The sequence below is a fragment of the Lissotriton vulgaris genome, chromosome 11 (genome assembly GCF_964263255.1).
Source record: "Lissotriton vulgaris chromosome 11, aLisVul1.2, whole genome shotgun sequence".
NCBI classification, from domain to species: Eukaryota; Metazoa; Chordata; class Amphibia; order Caudata; family Salamandridae; genus Lissotriton; species Lissotriton vulgaris.
In genome coordinates, this window is record NC_141699.1 from 1,076,055,078 (window position 1) to 1,076,081,431 (window position 26,354).

Below are 26,354 nucleotides of genomic sequence, written 5' to 3' on the forward strand. Positions count from 1 at the left end.
GAACTTGCTCGAGTTACAAAAGCAATGTAAATGAACTTTATAGATTGAACGGCTGTAGTCGTGGCTCTATAGAGTCAGCAATGTTTTCTGTAACAAGATGGGGTATATAATGTAGCTATGAGTAGCATCGACTTAGACAATTCACAGCAATAAACAAACATGGAGTTTGAACAGAAGGCCTCAGCAAGGGATGTCAGAGATTCTTAGACACTGAGGTGCTGAAGAGAATCAACTGCTAAGGAAGACAAATGAAAAATGTGGCTACATGAAATATGTGTCCATTAGTGAACCGGTAAAAGTTGTGGGATCAGGAAGGATACAATCTAAAATCTCTTGAGGGCAAAACTTTCACCTAAATCCAATTCATTTTTAATTCCACACACTGGTCTTTAAAAAGATGGCTATCCACAAGGATAGAAAACTGATGATACAGATAGGTTTCCAATGGGAAAAATTCATCAATGAAAAAGGGCAGTGTTAACACAGATGTTCACTTCCCCTTTCCTCTTCTTTTTTTGGAGTGTTCTTCCCCGAGGAGAAGAGGGTGTAAAATATAAGAACCAGCCTTCTGACCACTTAAAAAAAACTTTTTGGGAAAGTAGAAAAGTAATTTGGCCTTTACCTAGAATGGAATTAGGGCAATATATATGTTTATGTTTTTTTAATCCTACACCAAGGAAGGAGTAGGATAACCTTCCAAAATCATGAAACAGTAACTTCAGAGACAGGTGGTAGGGTAGAGAAGGATAACTCATTGATATATCAAGTCAGGTTTTTGAAACGCCAAAGTGACCAACAAGCCTTTCTCCTTTGCTGCCTTTGTGTAGGTCATAAGAGCTTCACCACATAAGTCACCCAACTACACCACTAGTCTCCTATTTATTTTCTGCATAGTTCAGAAACTTCATGAATGTAATGGTCTCTTAAAGAACTATTGTAATAGTAAGCATGGAAGTCATACATTGAAGAATTAAAATGGCTCACCTCCCACATGGGTTTAATTCCTTCTTTGAAGAGATGAAAGTCGCTGTGTCCCGTCAGGTCCCCTGGGCGAACCATGTGACTGTAGAACCTCCAAAATTGCTCCACCTTAAAAGAATATAAGCAAGTAAAAAGGATTATGTATTCCACTGAAAAAATACAACTGGATATAATGCCTAAACATAATGCATGGAATATAAAGATTATGGCAATTTAATAATTTAACAAATGTCCTCATTATTAATTCTCTAAAGATGAGGCCCCTGTGTACTTAAGCAGGTAAGTCATCTGTTATATGTAATATTATCTGTACATGGTCATAAAAAACCCAATAAAAATATTTTAAAAAAATTATAAGTATTTTAAAGAATTTGTATCAACTACCATTTAAGGTGTTATGGTTGTTATAGCACTGTCCCATTCAAACTAATCCTTCTCCACATAGCTGGGGGTTGCTCAAAAGTGGCTAGAGGTCTATGTTTGAACTCTACAAAACACCAACAATAAATGTGGAGCCTCAATTTCTGCCCTGTATCACAGACATCACGGAAAAAAACAAGATCCTACTCTGGCATGTGCATGAACAGGAAAAAGATACTGATCACAGAACTTACTTTTTGCCTTTAGTCAATTATTGCCTTGAGTCCAAGTCAAATTTGTAATAGCAACCCACTGAATCTCTTCACATTTGAAACAGAGACATATTGACTTGGTCCAAGCTCATTTGTTTTGCATGCCCTGTTAATGTAGTCCAAATTTCTCTCCTCTGGTCCGTCCATGTTACCGTCTATGTTTACTTAACCACCGCAATCATGCCTTGCTTTGAATCAAAAACATGTGTCCATTTAAGAACACTTAAATGGAAAGGTGGGCCTATCTGTGTGTAGAAACTGCACTTAAAGTTTAATTTTCTCAATAAAGCTATGCTTTTCTTGTACGCCTGCCCCGACAATAACATTTTTCTCTTGCAGCCAATGAATTATCGTTTTCTTTTACTTTACGTGACCAAATGGGCTACTCTTTTAAGGGCGAGTCATTACCTACAAATAGGTTTGCTCCTACCCATAAACTTGCACCTTTGTAGGCATAAACTAACCCTGCTGATGGAGCCACCCTGGAATGTCCACAACCCCACCTCAATGAGCAGGCTTGCTAAAAGTAAATATACCATACTAGTAATTTTTCTATATAGAAAAATAAAATTTCCAAGAGCAAATGCCCACTGTGCAGGATCCTGTCCATTCATAAATGTTGCACTTAGGTGCACAAATAAATTGTACCTCTGTCCCATCCAACATTCTACATAAAATGTTCTCTCGCCATGCCAAAAATGTTAGACACATCAGCGTTCCCTTTTAAAATCCGAGGTACACTGACTGCCATCCTGATAAATTCTGCAGGGTCTGTAAGAGGTTATAGAAAGTACTCACAGAAGCAAAGGAGCCGACTTGTTTGATGTTCTGTTCGTAGCTCTGTGAACTGGTGGGCCTGCCCGGCGTTCGCCTGGAGTACCAGAAAGTGTAATTGTATTGCAGAGGATGTTCAGATGGACCGGGAACAGCAGTCTGTGGGATGTACAGAAGCCCAGTGAGCTTGAAAACCAGTATGGCACACAAAGTACCTAAACCTACCCACAATAAAAACCATTAGAAGAGAGGGGGTGAACAGATCTTACAGGCAGCAGCAAAATAATGGGACCTCCTTTGTGAAAGATGTATATTTCTCTTCTCATCTTATCTGCATCTCTAGGATACATTGCTTATGCCCCATGGAGTTGACTTCCGGTTTAATTGCTACCACAAAAGTAACTTGCCCTAAGTAAGTGCCAAAGGGCGATGGTACTTACCTGCAACAATGGCGGTTTACTTCTGGTATCTTTTAGAAAATTTACTTTTCCTTCTATAGCACTGCGTCTTCCTTAGATAGATGGCCTTTCGAAGTTACTAAAAAAGGACCTTCTGTGGGCAAATGCATGAAAAATAAAAAGTTATTGTGGAAAGTCTAACCTATCAGAAGTCAATAGCCAGAAATCATAATCTAAAGCACTGCTGCTGAAGGGCTGCTTTATGGAGTGCTGGAATGAAAGTTTCTTAAGGATTTGGTTTACAAATAAAAAATAACAATTTTCCAGCAGGATATGATCAAGAGAAAAAGATCTCAAAGGTATATTTTGAAGAAATGGATAAACACAGTTACAATAAACACGCGCCAGGTGACTATATTATTAAGTTGTGTCCACCTGATCTGGTGATACACACCATTGTTCAGTTGCTCAGTAAGAAAACTGAGCACTGTCACAGAGAGGTGCCTCAGCTTATGATTAACCTTCTAGGATCTACATGCCTAAATCTAACTAAACCTAGTAAAACAAAACAAAAAAAAAACAACAACAAAAAACTAAAACAAAAAAAAAAAAACTCTGCCTGCTCAAGATCTACACACTGTCGTTCACAAGGTTAAGAAATATATAATAGAATGCTTCTTTCAAATGCATTTCGTGACCTTTCCAACTTGTAATGCCTTTGTACAGCAGATACCTGGGATTCTATGGCATAAATGAGATTCAAGAATTACATTGAGTCTTTTCAGAAAGTTTCACAGTTCTTGCATGTCGACAATGGGCTTTAATAGTGTTCCTATAGCAGAAGTGTATGGATTCATCAGAGAGGTAGCGGGCCATCACAGCCTCTAAACGTCAAGTCTGATTTCTACTTCCTTCAAATGGAAATTGCTTAGGTCAGCTAAATATCTCTGCATTGTTTAAGTCTCAATCAGGGGCTGGTACCGACTGGCCAATCTCTGCATTCAGTGGTGAAGGTGTTGCAACCGATACCATTCTTTTGTTCTCATGACGGCATCCAATACACGTATTAGCACAGGTTTGACTATACGTCTAGGGTACCCGTGTGAAGATAGGGGCTGATACACAGAACTAACTTACAACAAAATCCTAAACTTACTACTTTTGGTATTCACAAAAGGCATTTAGTAGTCTTAAATTAGGGTTTTGTCCTAAATTAGGATTTTGTCTTAAATTAAACTTAAGTTAAACTTAAGCTTCATTTAAGATAAAATCCTAACTTAAGGCAAAATCCTAATTTAGGACAACATCTAACTATAATCTTGGATCAGTTTCTCCTAAAGTTAAACAATTATCTTAGCAGGAGATTTTGACACAGAGTTAACCGACACACCTTACGGAACAAGTGTTATGTTATTTTCTATACACAACTGTCACTAAGAAACAGTCGCCATGTAACTGCTAAATTATACCAATTAATGGTTAACTTGCCTACTCCACTTGAGATTGTCATATTTACTGCTCAACCACGGATAGAACATCACAAGTACATCATCACCCCAGTCCAAATATCTTAAACATGGTCTACGATGAGTGTCCGTTAGGGTATTGTAGTAAATAAGGAGAAATCCAAAGATATGTTGATAAATCCAAGATTTATTCAGCTGCAGCACAGTACTTCCAATCTTCCAGATACCCAGATACAGTATAACAATTTAGATCAAAACAATTCTAAATGGAACTATCAGAATGGTGTGCATGTGCAACATGGGACAGTGGTTCTATTAAAAGGGAAATATATACATGGGAGGATTAAAAGGGAAATACCAAGAGGTGAGAATATAACACATTTCCCCTCTTAAAGAAAAGGAAATGCATTAAAACATAAAGAAGCATATGTAAAAGATCAACCAAAATCAACTAAGGTACACATTTTGAAACTCTTCTGACATTCCATCTTTTACCATCCTGAGTAACAACACTATTATGATAAACACGCATAACTTTCATTGGCTTACCAAATTTGTTCTCTCCTTTAACGACAAAGCCTGGTTTTCGAATCCTGACAACATCACCAACCATGAATGCTGGTTGTCTAACCTTCATCCTGGAATCGTAATTACATTTGTACTTGTCTTGTTTGAGCTCCACTTTTTTAGCCACATCCTTAATGTTCACATCAGTCATTTGTTGACTACTACTTTTCTTAAACCACCAAGGGCATAATCCTGAAACAGGGTCTCTACCTTTTAGTAAACGGAAAGGAGAGACTTCAGTAGTGGCATGAGGCGTAATACGGTATAACCATAATTTTCCTCTCAACTTATCCTTCCACAGACCCCCTGATTTGCGAGCCCAAACCAGATCTTCTTTGAGGACTCTATTATACCTTTCCACTAGACCATTACCTTGTGGTTCATAGAGGGCTGTAGTACAGTGCTTGATCCCATACGTGTTCAAGAACTCCAGCATGAGAGAGGACTTGAACTGTACCCCATTATCAGATACAATACACTCCGGAGAACCTTCTCTGGAAAAGATCTCCTTTAAAAATAGAATAACACTTTCTGTATTTGGATGAGGCACTAGTTTGACCTCAGGCCACTTTGAGTGATAGTCCACAGCAACAATGGCAAATCTACATTCTAGTGGTAAAAAATTGAAAGGGCCAGCTATATCAATTCCTAACTTTTGCCACGGATGATCTGGCCACTTCACAGGAACTAAAGGTGCTGGATCACACTTACATGATTTATCACTTTCAATGCACTCGGGACATTCCCTGACAAATTTATCCACTACTCTATCAACCCCTGGCCACCAGAAATTGGACCTAATAAGTCTTTTCATAGAAGACATTCCCATATGGCACTCATGACTCATTTGTAAAATCACACTTCTTATAGCCACAGGTGGAATACATTTACCAGCTCTAAACAAAAGATCTCCCTCAATGGCCAACTCATCAGCAACATTGTAGAAAGGCGTGATCTCAGCAGGAACACGTTCTTTGGAAGGCCATCCCAACCTCACATAGTCTCTGACCTTACACAACAAATCATCCTCATCCATACCTCTCTTCCACATATCTTCCGATATAACTTTGTATTTTTCTGGAAACATTTCAGAAATGCTGGTTACCACCTCAGAATCTTCATCAATCTCAGAACTAGTACAGGGCAACCTAGACAAACAGTCTGCTGTAACATTTAACTTCCCTGGGACATACTCAATGTCGAAACTATATTCTTGCAAACGTGACATCAATCTTGCAATGCGAGCTGTGGCATTCAAACCTCCACCAGGTGATAAAATGCTCACCAATGGCTTGTGATCAGTGCGTATGAGGAACCTTGCACCCCAGATGTAATTACGGAAATGCTCAACACCCCATACACATCCCAACAACTCTTTCTCTATGACCGCATACCGTCTCTCAGTTTGATTCAATGATCTGGACGCAAATGCAACATTCCAATCTTCCTTTCCAGAACGTTGAGAAAGTACACAACCTAAGCCATAAAGACTGGCATCCACTGTCAAAATGCAAAGTTTATTCAAACAAAATGGTCTTAAAGTTGGTGCTGACACCATATCGAGTTTGACACTTTCGAAAGCATCTTGCTGTTTTGATCCCCACAAAAATTCTACTTCCTTCCTCGTCAATTCCCTTAACGGTTCCATCTTCGTAGCAAAATTTGCAATAAACTTACTGTAATATTCGCACAGTCCTAGGAACGATAACAACTTATCCTTACAATCAGGTGCAGGAGCCTTTAAGATAGCATCTACTAAGGATCTTTTAGGAGCAACACCCTCACCAGAAATAGTGTGTCCCAAATATTCTATAGTTTTTTGAAACAACTTACACTTCTTACTCTTAATAGTAAGTCCAAACCTATCTAGCATCTTGCACACATTCCTCAAATGCTCCATGTGTATCTCATCATCTTTGGAGAAAACCAAGATATCGTCTTGGAAACATTTCACGTACTCACTCATGTCCTTAAATATGTGGTACATAGACCTCTGAAAAACGGAGGCTGCCGACGCCAAACCGAACGGCATCCGTTTGAACTGGAACAAACCCTGAGGTGTGATAAACGCTGTGAGATGGCGTGACTCCTCAGCTAACACCACCTGATGATACGCCGATCTCAAATCTAATGTGGAAAATATCATCCCACCTCCCAGCATACTCACTACCTCGTTGATATTTGGCAAAGGATGACAGTCTACCACTATGTTGGCATTGAGTGCCCTCAAATCTATGCACAACCTCAAAGATTTGTCAGGTTTGCGCGCCAAAACCATTGGCGAAACCCATTCGGATGACTCTATTTCTTCTATGACATCATTTTTTAACATGTCATTCAGTGCATCACTTAATTCTTCTCTGACATTAAGTGGTACAGGTCTAAGTTTTTGCACCACCGGTATGGCTCGTTGTTTAAGTTTAATAACATGAGTGAACCCACTTAATTTACCCAATTTGTCCGAAAACACACTAGGAAACTCATCAGAAAGAGTCTTCCAAACATTACTCTCCTCAACAGATCTGACTTTATCCTCTGACATATCACCATCATATGACACCATGACAGGCAAGTTGTAACCGAAGGCTCCGTCCTTTGAAGGTAAACACTTGCAAAACACGTAAAAGTTAGTAAAATCTGCCGGATTGTACAGGAAAGGCTCCAAAACAACGCAATTTCAGTAAAATGGCAGGAAAATCCGGAGGTCAGTAACGAATTGTAAATCCTTGAAGTAAACCTCAAAATTGAAGAAGTAGAAAACGGAATCTTCTTCTGAATCCTTTCCAGATAGGGTTACAAGTCACATTCCAGGTGACTAATCCAACGATGTTTTCTGGAGGGAAATTCAAGTACTTTTGGAGAATAACTCATGAATCCAAAAGCTTCTGGAAATGGGAAAAACTTCTCAAAATTTCCAGTTTTGTACCACACCTGTGCTGCTCATGTAGAAGTAGTAGGTACTGGTCACCCTCGTCGCCAATTTTGTAGTAAATAAGGAGAAATCCAAAGATATGTTGATAAATCCAAGATTTATTCAGCTGCAGCACAGTACTTCCAATCTTCCAGATACCCAGATACAGTATAACAATTTAGATCAAAACAATTCTAAATGGAACTATCAGAATGGTGTGCATGTGCAACATGGGACAGTGGTTCTATTAAAAGGGAAATATATACATGGGAGGATTAAAAGGGAAATACCAAGAGGTGAGAATATAACAGGTATGCTATGGTTAAATGTGTTTGTTTTGCAGCTCATTTTAAATAGGACCTTTATCGCATGGCTAGAACAGGGGCACAAGTCACACCCATTGATGTACCCTTGGCTTGCCAATAGTACGGTTTATAAAGTAAGTGAATTTTTTTTAAAGGAAACAGGAACAGCGGATGATCAATATTGCAGGCATCAAATGAGTAGAAGCCGTATTTCTAAGCAGTCCTCTTGGGGGTTAGTGATATACAGTAATAGGACATGAAAATGCTTTAGGATTCCAGTAATGTATTAATGATTAAAGAATAGTTAACGAGATAGTGAAGTCCACCTAACAAATAGTGCAAACAATCAATCAATTAACGCAAGATGTAAACCTACACTAAAAAACTGTGATAAATTAGATTGCGGAACAAGTTTTGAAACTACAAGCATTTACAATCGCTGCTTGTAAATTGTTTTGTATGCTACACAACAAGCTTCCACCAAAGCGCGCCGAGCCAATCATGGGCTGAAGCCATGAAGGCCATTGCTCACATGGTGTTGCATTTTTTGGCTTTGGTTTGGAGCACATTTTCAACATCTGTATTACAGAAATCAAAAATTCTCGTTTTTTTTCTTTAAAACCTCAATATCTTGATTTTCGAATTAGATATCCTACTACCAGAGTACCGGACTAACGTGGAAACCACATACTGTCAGCAGGAAATCACCCACTGTTACTTTTGTCTTTTCCTTCCAGCTCTCTGGGTTGAGGGATGGCTTGTTTTATTGAACTCTTCACAGTATTTTACCGATTTCTTACTGGAATCACCTTATCTTTTAAGATGGCAGAAAAGGCGATAAACTAACGCCTGATAGAAGAGGAGCCACACTTTAATCAGTTTCCCGCGCCTGAATAGAGTATTATTTTTGGCATGGCCAATTTTGGGAATTCAAAAAGTTTCCATAAAGTGCAGGCAACTAGTCAGTATTTAGTAGAGTCCAGGCTTCTGAGAAAGCAAATGAGGCCTTTCCTGGAGAAAGTCAGGTGAACTGCTCCAAAGAACTTTAGATAGCGCTAAATTACTTGGAATAGGTGCAGTTCTTCTGGTCTCACCGGTCCCTTTGCAGTCAGCAGCTAAGCGGAGATTGCATACTAAAAGCCCAGCTTGAAAGGTTCAGAAAAGGTACACTGTTTTCCACCTGAAGAAGTTGTGGGAGTGCAATGTATGTTTTCACAGAGAAGGATGGTGCATGCCTTACCTTTCTCTTCGTGCTGCCCTGGTTCTTCTCCTCGGTTTTTTCCTTCTCACAGTTTTTCTGTGTGCCGTTTTCCTCATTCTGCTCATGGTCCCCACTGTCATCGTCCTTTAAACTGCGTAAAATGGAAATAACACACAGAAGTTCAATGCAATAGTAAGAGTTTCAACTACACCCACCAGCTAAGCAGCAACACACCCATAGCGATAAATTAATTCACTAAATGAGTAAAAAAGTCCTGTAACAATTTCCTATCAGCGCTTCATGCTCCATGTTTCCCCTGGCACAGCTCCTGGGGCAAGGACCTTAAAATATGTGGAGAGTACACACAAATACACTTCCAGTGGGAAAATAGTCCAACCGACTAGCCCAGCGTTGCCTGGACCACGCGTTATGTGAGATAAAAAAATACCTTCTTATGCATGAATAACGCTTAGACGGATATCTATCTGATGGGAGGAGCAGAATCTGACCCAATGCTGCTTGACTGGTTCTTAGCGTTTGAATACCTCAATCCCCTGTTCTGAAAGTAAGGAACCTGGAAGACCTATTTTATGCTGAACTCCCCTTTGTGATCATAATAAATGTGGTGGTCAAGAGGAATGCCTGCAACTCTCCACACTAAATCAAATCCTCCTATTCCTCCAAATCAACCATCAAATGGAGCTAGTCATGGCACACTTAGGTTACTGTAACACCATTAACACAAGGCTCCCATAGACACTCCTTGGCCGACTGCAAGTGCTTGAACCTCAGGCTGCAAAAATGTACCTTATCTTGCGGAATTAGGTTAGACCACCGACAAACAGATTAAAAAACACTCCAATGATTTCTGGTGAATGCAAGAAACATGCTTACGGTTCTCTTCACCAGTTGTATGGCCTTAAGGAGCCTTACGTTGAACAGGTAACTGCGATAGGCTTCTACCCACTGGATTATGATGAACGCTTCAACCAGAAGCAGCACACAAACTGCACCGCCAGACAACAGACCTGGAGGCAGTGCTATGCACTAAACCCTAATTGACGAGAAGAATCAAAAACATGCACTTCAAGAAAAGCCTTAAAAGCGACTGTTCGTTTACAAAAAACTCCACTGTAACAGGGGTTGTGACTGAGGAATTCCGAATTGGGACTCATCTTTCCCTCACTGGATTCTGGCTTACAATTTCTCAAAACATACAAACCCTAACATAACCCCAGCACTATGAATTGCGTGGAATTCAATGGTCGCACTCTATAAAAACGATGCCCTAAATAAGTTAATAAATCTAGGTCAGGAGTAGTGAGCTGCATGTTTGATAACGAAACTGAGATGAGGGACAGTAATTTGACAATCTAAGGTGCCATGATAGTTATCTTGGTGGCCCTACCCTTTCACCAAAGTAAAGGACCTGGCAGTGTTTCTCAAGATCTTCCCTTTGAGTCACAAGTGATTTCACAATGAAGGCATGATCATGCCTGCTATAGTATGCACCACCCTTACTCTGTTTTTATATGGTCCTGATTAGGCAATAACAAATCCATGGATGAAGGCATCTGAAAACAATCCAATGACTGTAATAGTTTTAAAAACAACGAGCAGCCAGAGTAATAAGTAGAGTCAAACCACAGGACCAGGTGAATGCCGGTCCTAGACAATGACACAAGTTGCCAGTGCAATGGAGAATTAAATTCAAGATCCTTCATAATGACGCATAGTATAGAAGTAACTAAAAGGACCCTTCAGATCTATAAAATACACTGCTAAGAGATAAGAAGTGCTACCTTTCTGACTGTCAGTTGAGTCCACCTCATAAGATTTAACAATGGATATCAATGCTGGAAGCTTACTCTGGAAGGCTCTGCTATCTGGCCTTTTCACTAAAGAAAACTCTTGATTCTGAAATCAGTTTGGAAAACAACAAACAGCAGAGGCTTTCAGAGAACAAAATGATGTGGACTGTTCCCATGAGGCACAGAGTCAAGACTGATTTGCATATGACCATGTCTGAACTGGGGTGGTGTGGTGAGCAAAATAACGATGGATTAAACCCAGATCTGTGACTGGGGTGAATGTTTTGCCATTGTGCAACATTCGTCCATCAATTGGTGTTTTTGCATTTGTCACCCCGAGTGGGACGGGTATGCTCAGACGTGAGTCCCGTACTCTCCATGCCACTGGAATCAAGCTATCCTGGCTGATGAGGGCTGAAAGCCAGAAACTGGTCCTAGGATGCTGGATTCTAGTCCAGGGAAGACATGGCTTGGCAGGTCGGTCTGGACTGTTCCCATGAGGCACAGGGTCAAGACAGATTTACATATGACCATGTCTGAACTGGGGTGGTGAGGTGAGCAAAAATAACGATGGATTAAACCCAGATCTGTGACTGGAGTGAATGTTTTGCCATTGTGCAACATTCCGTCCATCAATTGTTGTTTTTGCATTGATCCCACTGTCCAGACTCCAGCTTGCCCTGTTAGGCGGCCCAAGTGACGCAGGTGGCATGCGTTGAAAATCCAATGAGCATTATCTTCGTGAGGCACACTACGGCAAACTTTACTGCAGAACCTTACCAACGGACTACTTGCTCTGACTGACTGTACCCCTCATCAAGGTTCGACCTTCAAATCCTTATTAAACTCAGCGGTGTCAAGATTCTGATGAACCATGACTGCTTTTATGATTTATGTATGAGGAGAGTTGGCTATATGAATGTGGTCCCCCATGAGGGCATATTCTGCATTGCACAAAGTAGTAATTGGTTGCTTCTCTATCTCTGGAGCAACCGTGGGGACAACATATCAGAGAATCCCTGTAGTAGGGTCACCTTTATCGGATTTCTTGAGCTGCAAAATATTTTCTTGACTGGATAGCCCAGTTTCTAAATCAGTTCCCCAACAGCTCGCCCAAAACTAGAACGGCCACACATCTAACCAGAACTCTGGATGAACAAATGTTGAACCGGACATCTGAATGGACCCTGGCCTCCCACCAGTGCTTCCCTTTGACATAGGTATGGGCGCTCCAGTGTCAGCAACTTGGACACATTGAACCTTCGGAAGGAAGCTCAGCAACAACAGCTTTCAGAAGGCCAATTATTAGGACATGGAGATGAAGTTCCCACAACTTCCAAAGTGAGATTAAGCTGGTGCATAGACTTGCATGTCTAGCTGCTGTACCCGCTTGAAAGAAGAGGGGCTGCAGGACTGACGTGGAGAAGAAGTATCCTCGGACATCAAAGACCAGGACCAGGCAACTGAAAATCCTCCCATTTCTGAAGTACGGTGCAAATACAGAGGAAAATCCACTGACTGAATATCCTACACAGTAAAAAGTTTCATCTAGAAATTGGAGATTTCCGGTTTTGTCCTAACTCTAAATAGGGCACTAAGACCTCCATGGAGGATGAGTCTAGGAGACTGCTTCCTCAGGAGCCACAACGATCTGCAGCCTAGCTACCGAAGACTCAACAGGAAGAACTACAGAACGAGGATCAATGACATTCAGGAAACACTGATGTGAGCATTGCCCGCTTACGTTGCCCCCAGGATACCCACATTGCATGCATGAACTGGGAGACGGGAGCTAGCCCTGAAGAGCGCTGGGTGAAAAAATGGATGCGGATATTCCAAAAAACGTTATACATCTGAGTTTCTGCATGTCACGGATATAGGCAAAGACCTCATGTTTATGAAAAACATTACAGTTTGGAGATACCTGCAAAAAGTAAGACCCTGTTTAATGAAACTCAGGATTACTGGATGTCCTCTCTCCCAGCAAATCTGACACTGTGAGGAAATGGTGTGTATTATGTGGTGCGGCTATGCGATGTCACTGCGTAATATTCTTAACATCCCCTTTAGGACCCTAGGTTTTTGTTTGTTAAACCTTCAGCTTAACCCTTGGTAGCTGTGACTGAGCAGCAAGGCTTACACAGAGGAACAATTGTAAAGCATTTGAGAAGCATCAAAACAATTGAAGAAGAAATCAACAAGACACCAAAGTAATCCTACACCAATTTAAAAAAATTATATTGTATTTTCAGACACCTCAACGAAAAAGATTTACAGGAGGATTCCAGAGATATAGAACTTTCATGGTATAGTAAAATAAAGCATTTCATTCAACCGCAATCAAGCATTGGCAAATTTAATGAATTTGACACTTTTCCACTAAAAGGTTTGGGCTAGTTGCAATGCAGTCACTTGGAGTCACTTTAGGTGACCAACTCCAGTAAGGAGCCAGTCAAGGGGGCTAGCAAGGGCCCCAGAAACAGTTTCCTCAGCAGGAGAAGCAGTCTTCAGTCAGTCCATGCACGTTTAGCCTTTGCAGGGCTTTCCTTTGGAAGTGTGTCTGGTGCAAGGGACGAAGGATGCTGAAGATGCTCAAAGGATGCTGTGGATGCAATGCCGTAGACGAGGGTCTTGCTGCGACTACTCCCTGGTCCACGACAGGAGTGAGGCGATCCTGGTCACAGGGTCGACGCCATTCAAAGTCCTCTAGGTGCTGGCAGAAGTCTAGTTACCAGTGGACTACCAGGTGCCTAGTATCACGGTCACAGGCCAATCCTTCCTGGGTCGATAACTTGTCCTCTGGGAGTACCAGACACACTCCGACGACACTCCTGGGCTCAGTGAACTCGGGTGCAACTTAGTGCGTTCAGTCATGGTCCCTGGCACTGCTGGCGGTGGTTGGCAGTAGGTCAAAGATTTTAGCCTACCAACTTGCCCCAGCAGGCTTCTCAGCTGTTGTGGGCCTGTGCTGTGAACAGGAGGCCAGCTCACTGAAACTTGGTGCCTCTTGGTTTTGGCTGGGCATTGGATACTACTTCTCCTTGAACAGGACACAGTAGGCACAGTCCCTCTCCTGTGCTAGCCACCAGGTTCAGCAGGTGAAGTCCACGAAGGTGCAGCCTCTCTTTGCTGGTTCCATGGTGCAGCAGGGCAGGCCTAACTTGGTCCTTTTTACCGTCTAGTCAAAGTCCAAGTTTGGGGTGCCAAGGGTGCCCTACTTTTTCTCACCCGATGACCACTTGCTGCGAAGTGCAACATCTGTGCATCCCAGGATGCACCTTTCTGCATTCTTCGAATATGGCAGGACCCTTCTCCCAGTGTGTGGAGCTCCCTAGCCCAACCCAGGTGTGTGGCTACCAAGGGGGCTACAACCCCTCGGGTTGTCAACTGTTTTCCCCCTCCTGTTCCAAGTGCCAGCCTGTCTGCCTGAACGATGGAGCAGCCCCTCTGTCAAGTGCTAGCCATTTTACCTTCTAAGGCAGCTTCTCCTTTGAAGCTCATCTTTTGGGCCGACACGTGTGTGCCTTTAACAGAAAGGAGGAGGCACCTCCTTCCAGAACAAACCACTATTGTATCTTTTCCTGGGAGTCATTAGCACATCTCCCCAGGAGGGCAGAAAACTGTCTTGGCGACATGAACCCCGTGTGCAACCAGTGAGGACACAGGGGACTAAACTGCAAGTTGGTAAGTTAATTTCGACCTGAGAATTAAGTCAGATTTAATGTAACAAGTTGTTTGATGCTTTGGATGGCCCAATAGGTTTGCACTGTTTCAGAGTTAGCACAGCTGAGGGGTCGGCTTGCAGCTTTATACTCGCCAATTGGATGACCAAGCATTTCCACAGTAAAAACAACAGTTTCGTATTTTTACTACCAGAACATCTAAAATTACTTGTTCTGCCTGTGTGATATGTGGTACCCTGTCTTAGGACTAGGCAGGCCTGCCATAGGGGTGACTCACATATATACCAAGGGGTAAGTAATGTCATTACTTTAAATGACAAAGTCAGGCTAGCAGTTAAAATTTCTGCTCCAGGCTGCAAATTGTGGACTGGGAGTCTTATTTTACTTGTGTCCCACCCAGAGGGGCAAAAACAGTGCTGCAATCCCTGGTAGGACCCTCTAACTTACATGCCCTGAGTACCATTTATTAGGGTCTTACAGGTAAGTTAGCTTGGACAATTGGGCGAAAGCCAATTCGTCAAACCAGCTTAAGTGTCCCTCTCAGAGTGAAAAATCCAGTAGCATCAGTAGAACAATTTGGGGTGACCATACAAAAAGAGGTCTTTCCTTACAATCGCACTTGCTTTTACTCATCTAAGAATTAATGTTTCCCATGCTTCCCATTTGTTAATTTCAGGAGATTTTGGTACCTGGGTGGAGTCCATCCCAACAGGGACAATCTTTAATTGGTGCTATGTCACATAGAGTCTTTGTGCCTTCCCTAAAAGGAGGCCACGTCATATTTCTTCTTAGGACAATCACAGAAATGCTCTGCTCCCCTTTTCACTGTTCGGCACAGATGATTCTCAAATGTCTTTGCTGATCTCAATCACACCACTATGCAGGGGAAGCACAACCCATTCATCTACTGAGTCGAAGTAAGAAATTAGGTCATTAATTGTGATGGATGTGTGTCCTTCACAAGTAACAGGTTCTCAATTGTCTCCTTACTGGGAACCAAGCACCCCATTGTAGCACTGGGCAGTCTCATGCTAACGAAGCAGAGCAGTCCAAGGTCTTCTCACAGGAGGTGGTGTGGCCTAACAATCCCAATTTGCTGGCACACAACAACAATCAAAATATTGTCCAGTGAGTGGCTTTTCCTTTTAAAAAGTACATTTATTACACACACACTTCAAAATACTACGCAATAACGAACAAATATATACAGCAGGTAGATAACTTTGGTAACACCCTTATATTCCATGTCACCCTTAGTGTGTCATGTACCCTATAATCACAATGCCCTCCATCTATACATGATAATAAACCACAATACAGGGGAAGGGATGTCATTTTAAAATAATGCAGGCCTATTGGCTTTGTCAAGAGGTCACCACATTAATATATAGGGCAGGACTATTAGCATTGTCAAGGGGTCACCACATCATCAGAACCGTATCACAGGTTAGGATTCACTATTTACACCAATGGGATCAATAACCTTAGTAGAATGCATTCACGGATAATTCAAGCATGGCAATGGTCATCAATACCCAAAACACAACAAGCATTTGCAACGCAATAGGTCTTGCATTATTAAAGTTTGAGCTATTGGCATAGCTAACGAATGCAACACCAATAGCTCAAACTTTAATAATGCGAAACCTACTGTATTGTAAATACTTGTTCTTATGGAGGCGGAGGCATGGGTAGAATGGAGTCAAGCATATCACAGAAGACCCAATAATCTTTGTGAACATAGCTCCCCCTTCTGACTGAAACACGCATATTTACCTTATAGGCACTCTTTTTAAACAAGCACTTTGTACTTTTAGTCCTTGCTTATCAGAAGCAAGGCTGGCAGTCTCTTTTACTGCCAGCCTTGCTTCTCGTAAGCAAGGACTATACGTACGAAGTGCGTTTTTACGCACCGCTTGCAGGTTTTCAAAACAAATGAATAAAAGGCATTGTCATTTACAACGCCAATAGCTCTAACTCTCGCAAATGTGAGACCTATTGCATTGCAAATGCTTGTTTTGTTCTTGCAATGCTGGCAAAATCTTCTTGCCTAGTCTAATGCTCGTTTGTTAATGTTTTTTTGTAATTGGAAGGGGACATAAACAGTGCTGGTAGTGAGGTGGTGCTGCACTGATGCAGAGGTGGTGCTGTGCTGGTGCTCAGATGGTGCAGTACTGGTGCTGAGCATGGCTGGGATGGTGCTCAGGTGCTGCTGAGTGATGCTTAGGTTGTGCTGCGGTGGTGCTGCTGAGTGATGTCTTCGAGTGGGCAACTGCTGAGGAAATCCGGATGAAACATTGTAAAGATGAAAAACTGGAAGATGATTTAAGGTTGTAGGTGGCCATGTTGTCTGACCTGAAAGAACCCCCAAAAGACGTGTCACCTGGGGTGTCACCTGGGGACCCGTCTGTGTGATGGTAGGGATGGGTACTGGGTCTCCTATGGCAATGTACTTTGATGTCAATGACTGATTTACCCTGATGCAGCTATGATTCTCTAAATGGTCTATGAAGCTATGTACCAGAGCTCGGGGTGGAGGGTAGTTGGGGACTGTTTATGTAATCGAATTGCAGTTTATTGACTAAAGTTGCAAAGTAACTGATGATTATTACCATTGTAAATTGTTTACAGTTAAACTTGAATAAAGATCATTAACCCCTTCGGTGCTCATGACGGAACAGTTCCGTCATGAGCGTCGGTTGGCCTGTGCTCATGACGGAACCGTTCCGTCATGAGTCCGTTGGCTCAATAGAACCTTCAGCACAGCGCGAGAATTCGCGCCACGCTGAAGGGGTTAAAATAAAAAACCAAATACATGTTTGCGAACCATGGAAAGAAGACCGCTGTTACAGAGGTGTTCACTTTGACCCACAAGGCACCACCATATATTTTCACAGTAGAGGGCCCCATACCTGGAGAGAAGCAGTTCGTGAACTGCATTTTGGCCACGAGAGCTAAAGTGCTTTGCTCTTGTAAGCAGTTCATCAACAGATTCACATATAGTTAAAGCAATCGTCGTAAAGATTTCCACCAAACCACGAAAGGATTTCAAGTTGTCCCAAACCTAACCATTGCAAGATTGTTTTAAATCCTTTCAACAGTTTTTGCTATGCACTTGGGAAATGTCATTAGGGACTATGAATGGGAAATACAAAATTAGGGACATCCGCTATAAATAATCGCTCCACCCATGCCTGGAGAAAAGTTCATAAAATGTGCCAAAAACAATCTTAATTATGTGCATCCTTTTCGGAAATGTCAAAGATTTATCCAACGGGACAAAAATGAAGAGAGATTTAAACAAGAACTTGTGCCTTCTTGCACAACACGAGATATGCAGCCCTCCGTTTCGCAAGGAAAAGAAACGGCTTTTATTGCTTCCGTGTGAAATGGATCCAAAAATAAAGAAGCGCGAGCGCGCGCCACTGCGAGCCATGTGTTTTAATTATCGTGCCCGTGTGTGGGCACGATAATTGAAACCACGTGACGGCCTATTGGTGTCTATTACGTGCACCAAGCGTGTAATAGACACCAATAGGCCGTGGGCAGAGCAATGCGCCCGCCTTTGGCCAATAGTGTGCAGTCTTTCATTAAAAGAAGCACGCTAAGGCCAATGGGGTAGCAGAAAAGGAAACGCACACGCACAAGCGTGTGCGAATCCAGGTCAGCTTGATTTCCCAGTTTTTCACCTACAAGAGGTCTCGCGACCAGCGCGTGCACTGCTGCGCAGTGCAACGCAGGTCGCGAGACCTAAAAAAGGTATGGTGGCTTTGTAGTGCTTTTTACATCAGTGTTATCTGTACAAATCGCTAGTTCCTTAATTACCAAGATTCGGGTGTGGAGGGGGTAACAATAAGAAAGATCAACCTTTTTGGAAGAGGATACCTCTCTCACATAACGTGACATGCTTCATCGTAGGCATCCTCTCCCCACTCTAGTAGGACAATACCACCAGGGCGGACTCAACCTCCTAGTAAATGTAAATGTTTTTGTACTTGTATAGCGCACAGCTACCCGCAGTGGGTTTCCCGGCGCTTGTATGAATACCGCAAGGGAACCCTTCCTGGCTTTCCCTGTGAAGTGTCCACTCCTGGGCACCCCCATAGTGCAGACCAGGCATCCCTCGCGTTGTGGGGGCCGTTGTGGAGACTAAGCAAGCTATTGCCCAGAGTTGCAGCGTGGGACCCATGATCAGAAAAGGCACTGAGGCGAGAATATCCGGTCAGGGGAATTAATGAGCCCGAGACCCGCCGGGGCAGGAATCGAACCCTGGTCCCTGGCCAGAGCTCTGCATCAAGGTCTGCCTGCTCTAACCATTGAGCCACACTTCTCCTAGTAGACCCGATGGAGGGAGTTCTTAGATAAGTTATTTTCCTGGATAAAAATGAGGGATCCGGATAAAGCTAAAAGTAAACAGAGGTAACCAGGTTTTCACTTTTAATAGTGGTAACCTCTTGTGCATCTAAAAAAAACTATGCGAAGGAATGAGGTCATCAATGGTATGAGGGTCATTTTTCAATAAACTGCATGGATGAAGATTTTGACGAGTCATTCTACAAATGAGATTGATTCTGGAATGAAAACGCAAGTACTAAAAGTTGCAAGAAAATATCGTTAATATGATGGCGAATATTGCACTTATAGTGAGTGCAGTCTTTGTGAGGAGCTCTGTGCTGGTGATGTCGCTTCCGTCAGAGATTCTAAGTAGGAATGGAGGAGAGAAAAGGAGTTTCATAGTTTGGATGGGGGGGGGGGGGAAATGTAGTTGAGACTTTCTCTGCTATATTCACACCCACTACCCAAATAGTACAAAATCTCTGCTATTAATGGCAGTGGCTTAGTATATAGTGCAGATTATCTGTGCTTTTCCTCAGCCACTAGCTAGGACTTTCACAATCTGTGAATGCTGTGTTTCTTTATGTGTATAGCTTTGTATGGGGTAGGAGCGGATGTCCTGCCACTGATCCCACTTCTAGTAAGTGTAAATGCAGCGTTTGCCTGCATCCCTATGGCTTAATGTTGGCGACCAGACACTGGAGTGGGAAGGAATGGACACAGGGCTCTCCTTGGAAATTCAATGAGGGTTTTGCTAGGGAAGGGCTGCTAGTTACTTGTTCTTCCACAGCCCTGCCTGTTTGGCAAGTGGGAGGTGGGACTACAGTTTCTATTGCTCAGGTGAGGAAGTTTCTAGTCAAGGCATTTCCTTTGGTGCAGAGATGTTTTAAGGCATGGGCAAAGTGGGCTCTGGTCCAGTGCCCCAACCTTTCAGGGAGCCCACTGATGGAGCTAGATTTGTTCTGCAGAGAATCTTTCCCAGATGACCCTGATTCATTCTTGAACGGATTGTTTTAGATACCGTTTTCCTTTAATTAATTTTTTATGTGGGTGATGTGCGAGAGTCTATTATAGACATTTTGCAGAGAAACGTTGTGCTTAGGTTTCATGCAACATCCATAAAAAAGGTGATTTTAGATAAAAATGGGACCTCACATGAGAAATGGGAGGGGGTCGCAGAGATTATTTGTAGTAATGTTAGGGAGCTGCTGCTGTGTTACAATAAGGAAAACACACATCACTATCCCTGAATATTAGATGTAAACACATTTAGAATTTGGACGAAGGTGTCTGTGCACTCTCCATGACCTGGCCACAAAAGGCTTGAAAGAGTAGAAATTGGATCATAAAATCAAAGCTATTCCGAACAGGTGCTCCCAAAATACATTTGGCGCAGGGCCCCCAAAATCCTTAAAATGTCCCTGTTTGGGTGCCCATGTTGTGGGTGCTTCAGATTACACAGCCCCGGTGCTACCTGCCCTAAGAAGCATTACTTTACACAAATCCACTAAAACAAACTATATTCTCCTTCACCCACTCGGATCATCCAGGGAAAGGGAAGGCCCCTCCCTAGCACAAACATTTTAAGTACAGCATTCCTATTTTGGGTTATCCTTCCATCGCATAGGAAAATAAAAGCATATTTATTTGCATACTATTTACACACGGGTGATGATGGTGTGTATGCACAGTGGTAATCTCTTGGCCTCCAATGATACTGAAGCCTATGCAAATAATGTTATTTCTTTCTACAGGTTTGCATTCTGTCTGAAAAAGCCTCTGCAATATTCCTAAAAACGGTGCATGAAAATTGACTTAAAACGCGTTCATCTCCAGACTCTCCTCTTCTTTCAAACAGTTCTCTTCTTTCTTTCCATTCTCTGCATGCCCCTGTTCTCGGAGTACATTCTACTCTATTTCACATGTATGTTTGCCTTATTCCTTACTAATGTATCTCTGCAAATTGTCCACACCTATTTCAAAGATCACAAACTCTCCTTTAAAAGCCATACCCTCTACCTTAACAATGCCTAATCTGTTTTTTAATGTCACCAATCAATGCATGAAATTCTCATATCCCCCTTTGCCACTAAAGATCAGACCTAATTCCTACTAATATGTTCTACAACATAGAAACTGGTGTAAAGGCATTCAATAACTAAAAAAAAACCACGTCTTTTCAGGGGTAGTAAGTGGTATAGAATGCAATTACAATGCAATATATAACCAACACTAAAACTAATACCATAACACTCAGTCAGAGGGACGAATGTAGTTCATGCAGGCTGCTTAATAATTCCCTTTTACTGCTTGACACGCTTACACTCACATAAGACAAAACTGCTAAGGACCATATCCATCACTCAGTACTATACATGTCCATAGCAATCAACACCTCCTCGCCAACTGAAAAGGCACAGAATAAGAGATTTGCCACAAACCACAAGCCAACAGAGAACTCTAATTTAGTCCAACACTGCAGGTCCCGCCTAGCAACATACCACAGCCACTTCTTGGCATCTCACAATGACAATCATATTAGCCATAATATTAACCCCTTCGCTGCGGGGATGGGGGCGTGCACAGCGCCCCCATGCTCATGACAAGCTCAGCTCGTCATGAGCCACAGCGCTCCGGTGCTCATGACGAGCTGAGCTCGTCACAGCTGCACCCGTTCCCGTGGAACGCTCAGCACAGCAGGGGAATTATCCCCGCGAGAGAGCGATCCACGGCTCGAGCACCGGAGCGCCGTGGCTCATGACGAGCTCAGCTCGTCATGAGCATGGAAGGTGTAAACAAAGTCCATCCCAGCAGATCTTTCTGCCACTTCTCCCATTAGCCTATGCCTGCGCTCAGGACCATAAACTTAAAAAGAAATATCTCAGAATGGACAACCAAGTATAGTAACCTGCTAAGTGGACTTAGAAATACCAAAAAGGGACCTGAGAGTTGCTCGAAGCTGCCAGCTTCCTGAAAACCATACACTGCGCGCCTCTCTGTCACACTTCTTCATCCATCGCACTGCTAAGCGGTGCGTCTCTTAACACGCTAGCCGCACCAGGGTGGTCTTCAGGCACAAAATGAAAAAAACACTTTCCACACAGGGTCAAAACAAGCACAACACACTTCCAATCAAACACCATATGCAGTGTAGTTTGCTACCCATGTATAAAAGCGCTTCAGCGCCCCACAAAGGGGGAGTAAGCACTATATAAATGTTGCAATACAAAAACAACTAAAGCAGCAAAAACCTGTAAATAAACATCACTGTCAAGCGGTTAGTTAGTCAATCTTAGACCAGTGTTATCCAACTGGTACACCCACTTTCAGTAAAGACTTGAACCTAGATATACACCCTTCACCAGGGAGGTGTGCCCAATCCCAGCAAAAATACATTGTAAAATTACACTGGACACACCAAAACTCTTCTCTTTCCAACTGGCTCCAAGTGAGCTTTCAAATTTGGCAGAAACTGTAAACTTGAGCCTGTCCTTACTGGCAGTTGTATAAACAGTACCTAATTTTCAGCAGCCTGGAGCAAGACCCCCAGCTCTCATTGGCCAGTACTGTTTCAGCAATGAGCTTTTTCAGCCTGTGGCAAGTGTGAGACTGAGAAAGTTTACTGGAGCTGCAACAAAGTGAGCTCTCATCGTAGGTACAAAAAGATGGGTAATCTCTTTGTTACAGATTATATGCACGTATGGATCAAGGCGGGTATCATTAACACAACACTGCGAAAAGCAATAAGATTGAACTAACTTGAAAACAAGATTTGCGAGAGACGTGAAAAGTACATTTTTAAAAATCAAATTGATAATGTTTTTTAATTGGTTGTGTATGCATTCACAACCAAAGCTGTAATGAATACCATATGGAAAATCATTCTAAAATGGAAGATGTGTTCCATTTTTTTTTTTAAATAATCCCAAACTCCGTGCACGAATCTCTAACATAGGGCACCTCTAACTTGTAAAGTTAATCCTCCTTCTTAATCGCTCTAAAATAAATCTTCGATATTAATGATGTGACCTCGTAAACCATTGTGCTAACAGTAGTTCAATGTCCCATAAACCTCAAATAACATGTTACTCTCCTTCTTGCAAAACTGAGGTCACCTGTCGCAAACAAACATTTCCCGCTGCCTTTACATTATGCACCACTCTTCATTAAATAGAGTAATATCAAATCGAGACAGAAGTCACATTTGTTATTAGCAGAGCTTAGATTAGAAACCGGAATACAATTATTTTTGTTGCTTTTGATTCAGGGGAATAATTTATCTTCATCTTGGCCATTTATTAAAATTATGCAATGACTAGGTACTGTTTTTCCTTCCAAACGCATTTCGCTAGACTTGATTTTCTTCCTTTTGATTTCAAACGTGCTGCCTTTTTCACTTTTCATCTAATTCAGTATATAAGGAAAGGACACGAACGCAACAGGTGAGAGCAGCCTTATCGTCAGAAACCAACTGCAACCAGGTGTGCGGGACTAACCACTCAGATTCCACATTACTAATGCGTGACATGAGAAGCATGGCTTTCTTTCATGTGACTCACAGGAGAGTCAAAATGGCATTTTGCTGGAATTTGTATTTGAAAAAGATTCCATATTCTGACCCTTCTATATAGTAAGACACTTCAATGCATTCAATAGGATCATGTCCACTGGAATTAAGAGACTGCAGCGGAGGCATTTTCTGCATGTTTATGAATTTTCCGCATTAGCCATATAATCCATCGTATGCTGCATAACTTTCGGATTTTAACAAACAAAATTAGCTTCTAGCTCACTAAAGCTTGACGATGTGTTCAAGCGCATTGGTAAACCTTTTGCAATTGTTGACTAGTTATCTTTAATGTGTTTATTGGTGCACTTGGATGTTAAACAGGTGAAATCTTTGCCCAGATGGTGTTAACGTGAGTAAAAAAAAGACAAAATAGTTAATATCACAAAATGTGTTGCATTATGCCGCATAATTTGCCTTTTCTTGCCATATAATTTAGCTGCATAATTTGGTCCATCACTGCCACATAATTCCAGTGGTCCTAGCTAGATATAATGTTCTAGTTAGACCACTATTTCTATGTCAGAAGAGTTTAAAAGCTAATAAATAGACATATGCCTCTTTTTGTAATCGTCTAGGGTAGGGCATGTTGGGGTCTCGCACATGCCTATTTTCCAACTATATTCTCAAATTTCGGTAGTTTTTTTTAAATACAGTGGTGTAATTTAGGGGGCTCCTGGACATGTCACAGTGGCTTATTTTGGTGTCTCTGGTATCATCACTTTTGGATCTCAAGAGGCTAGCTCTCGGCTCTCACCGGAGGGTCACTTTATTTCTAACGTGAGGGTCATTTGAGGATATAATGTGAGGGTCACTTTAAGAGTTAACATGATGGTTGTTTAAGGGAGTAACATGCGTGTTGAGAATCTGACGTGGTGGCTTTTTAGGATATATTTGGGGGTCAATTTAGGTTAATTTCAAGTGTAACTAGAGATGTATTTTAAATCTAAGAGTCCTTCTGCATCTAATAAGAGACTGGGCTTTGCAGCAAATAAGATGATTTTTTGTTCCAACGAGGATAATTTACAGTCGAACAGGACATTTTATAATCATTAGGGTAATCAGTGAGGGTAATATAAAAGTCTAATGTGGGTATTATTTCAGAGTTAATAATGATGGTAATTTTAGGGTTAAACATGACAGTCATTTTACAATCCGAAAAATTGGGGGTGTCAGGCAGTGGGTTTTCCAGAGTCTGTTGCTAGGGTCATCTTTGGTTTGCCAGGAGCTATTACTGGATAATTTTGTCAAGCGCAGAAATGCTCTTGGCTCTACATATAGCGCTATATTCCAAGGCAGCACTTAGTTTCGCCTCCCGGTTGTCAAGGCGCCAATCTAATAAGAGACTGAGCTTTGTAGCTAACGAGGAGCTGATTTTTGGTTCTAACGAGGATAATTTACGGTTATACAGGACATTTTATGATCAAACCTAAGGATCACATTAGGATAATCCGTGAGGGTAATATCAAAATCCAACGTGGGTATTATTTCAGAGTTAATAATGAGGGTAATTGTACAGTTCAACATGACCGTCATTTTACAATTTAAAAAAAAATGGGGGGTGCCAGGCAGTGGGTATTTCACAGTCTGTTGCCAGGGTTATCTTTGGCTTGCCAGTAGCTATTACTGGATATTTTTTTAAAGCGCAGAAATGCTCGCGGGCTTCTTGGCTCTACATATAGCGCTATATTTCAGGTTTTATTGGCTCTACATATAGCGCTATATTCCAGGTTTATTGGCTCTACATACTATATTCCAGGGCTTCTTGGCTCTACGTATAGCGCTATATGCCAGGCAGCACTAAGTTTCCCCCCTGGTTGTTATGACGCTCGTGCCGCTTTCCCCCCCGCGCGCTCTCCGAGGGATGAAGCACCGCCCGCGGGGACGGATTAGCGCGCGGCACGGGGCCCCGCCGCGCGCAGCCCTGAGGGGCCGTTGGTAACCGTCCGCCGCGCGCAGCCCCGAGGGCCCGTTGGTAACCGTCCGCGGCGGGGTAGCCTGGGGCGGGCAGGTGGCGGCGGCAGAGGCCGGACTCACGCCTGGAACTTGTTGTTCATCCTCGGCTGGCTCTCCTCCTCCTGGGCCGGCGCTGCTCCCCGCTCGCCCGGCGCCCGTAGCAGCTGCAGCCGCCCGCCCGCCCGCGCCGCTGACAGACGGGAGGAGGAGGGACCGCAGACGCGCCAGACGGGGCGTCCGGACTGGAGGTTATGAGGGGGGGACGCGCGGCGGCGGCGACGACGGGCCTGGCCGAGCCGCCATGTTGGTTGGGGGCTGAGGCCGGTGTGGCGCAGTGGACTCAGGAGCGGGAGAGTCCCAGGGAGTGCAACCCGGAGGGAGCATCTACGGCCGGGGCCTGGCCCGGGCCTACGGTGTACTGAGAGCTCCTGTTTTACAGCGTAGGAGCCGCTCCCTTCTCTGGATATGATGAACCTTAAAGACCTTGCAACACTTACAACTATATATATATATATATATATATATATATATATATATATATATATATATATATATATATATATATATATATATATATATATATATATTATTATTATTATTATTATTATTATTTTTTTGGTCGCAAAATAAATTATAATGGTGCACCCTACTTAGAATTGTTACACAAATGGTCATATAAAAAATATATCATTCTAGTCAATTTTCCAGTTAATTAACAACATCTGCCTGTATGTAATGCACCATATTTCACAGACAGCTAAAAAATT

General features: G+C 42.4%; 1 protein-coding gene across 1 annotated transcript in view; it reads right to left on the reverse strand.

Annotated features, from left to right (window-relative positions):
- EIF4E2 (eukaryotic translation initiation factor 4E family member 2) overlaps nt 1-26,032 on the reverse strand; it is a 64,098-nt gene extending 38,066 nt beyond the window's left edge. The window contains exons 1-4 of the mRNA XM_086944539.1: nt 25,669-26,032; nt 9,275-9,386; nt 2,412-2,546; nt 985-1,089 (exon numbers count right to left, since the gene is read on the reverse strand). Of these exons, the coding sequence (XP_086800665.1) occupies nt 985-1,089; nt 2,412-2,546; nt 9,275-9,386; nt 25,669-25,688 (372 nt within the window). The 5' untranslated portion in view covers nt 25,689-26,032. The remainder of the gene's footprint in view (nt 1-984; nt 1,090-2,411; nt 2,547-9,274; nt 9,387-25,668) is intronic.
- Nucleotides 26,033-26,354: the final 322 nt, after the last annotated feature.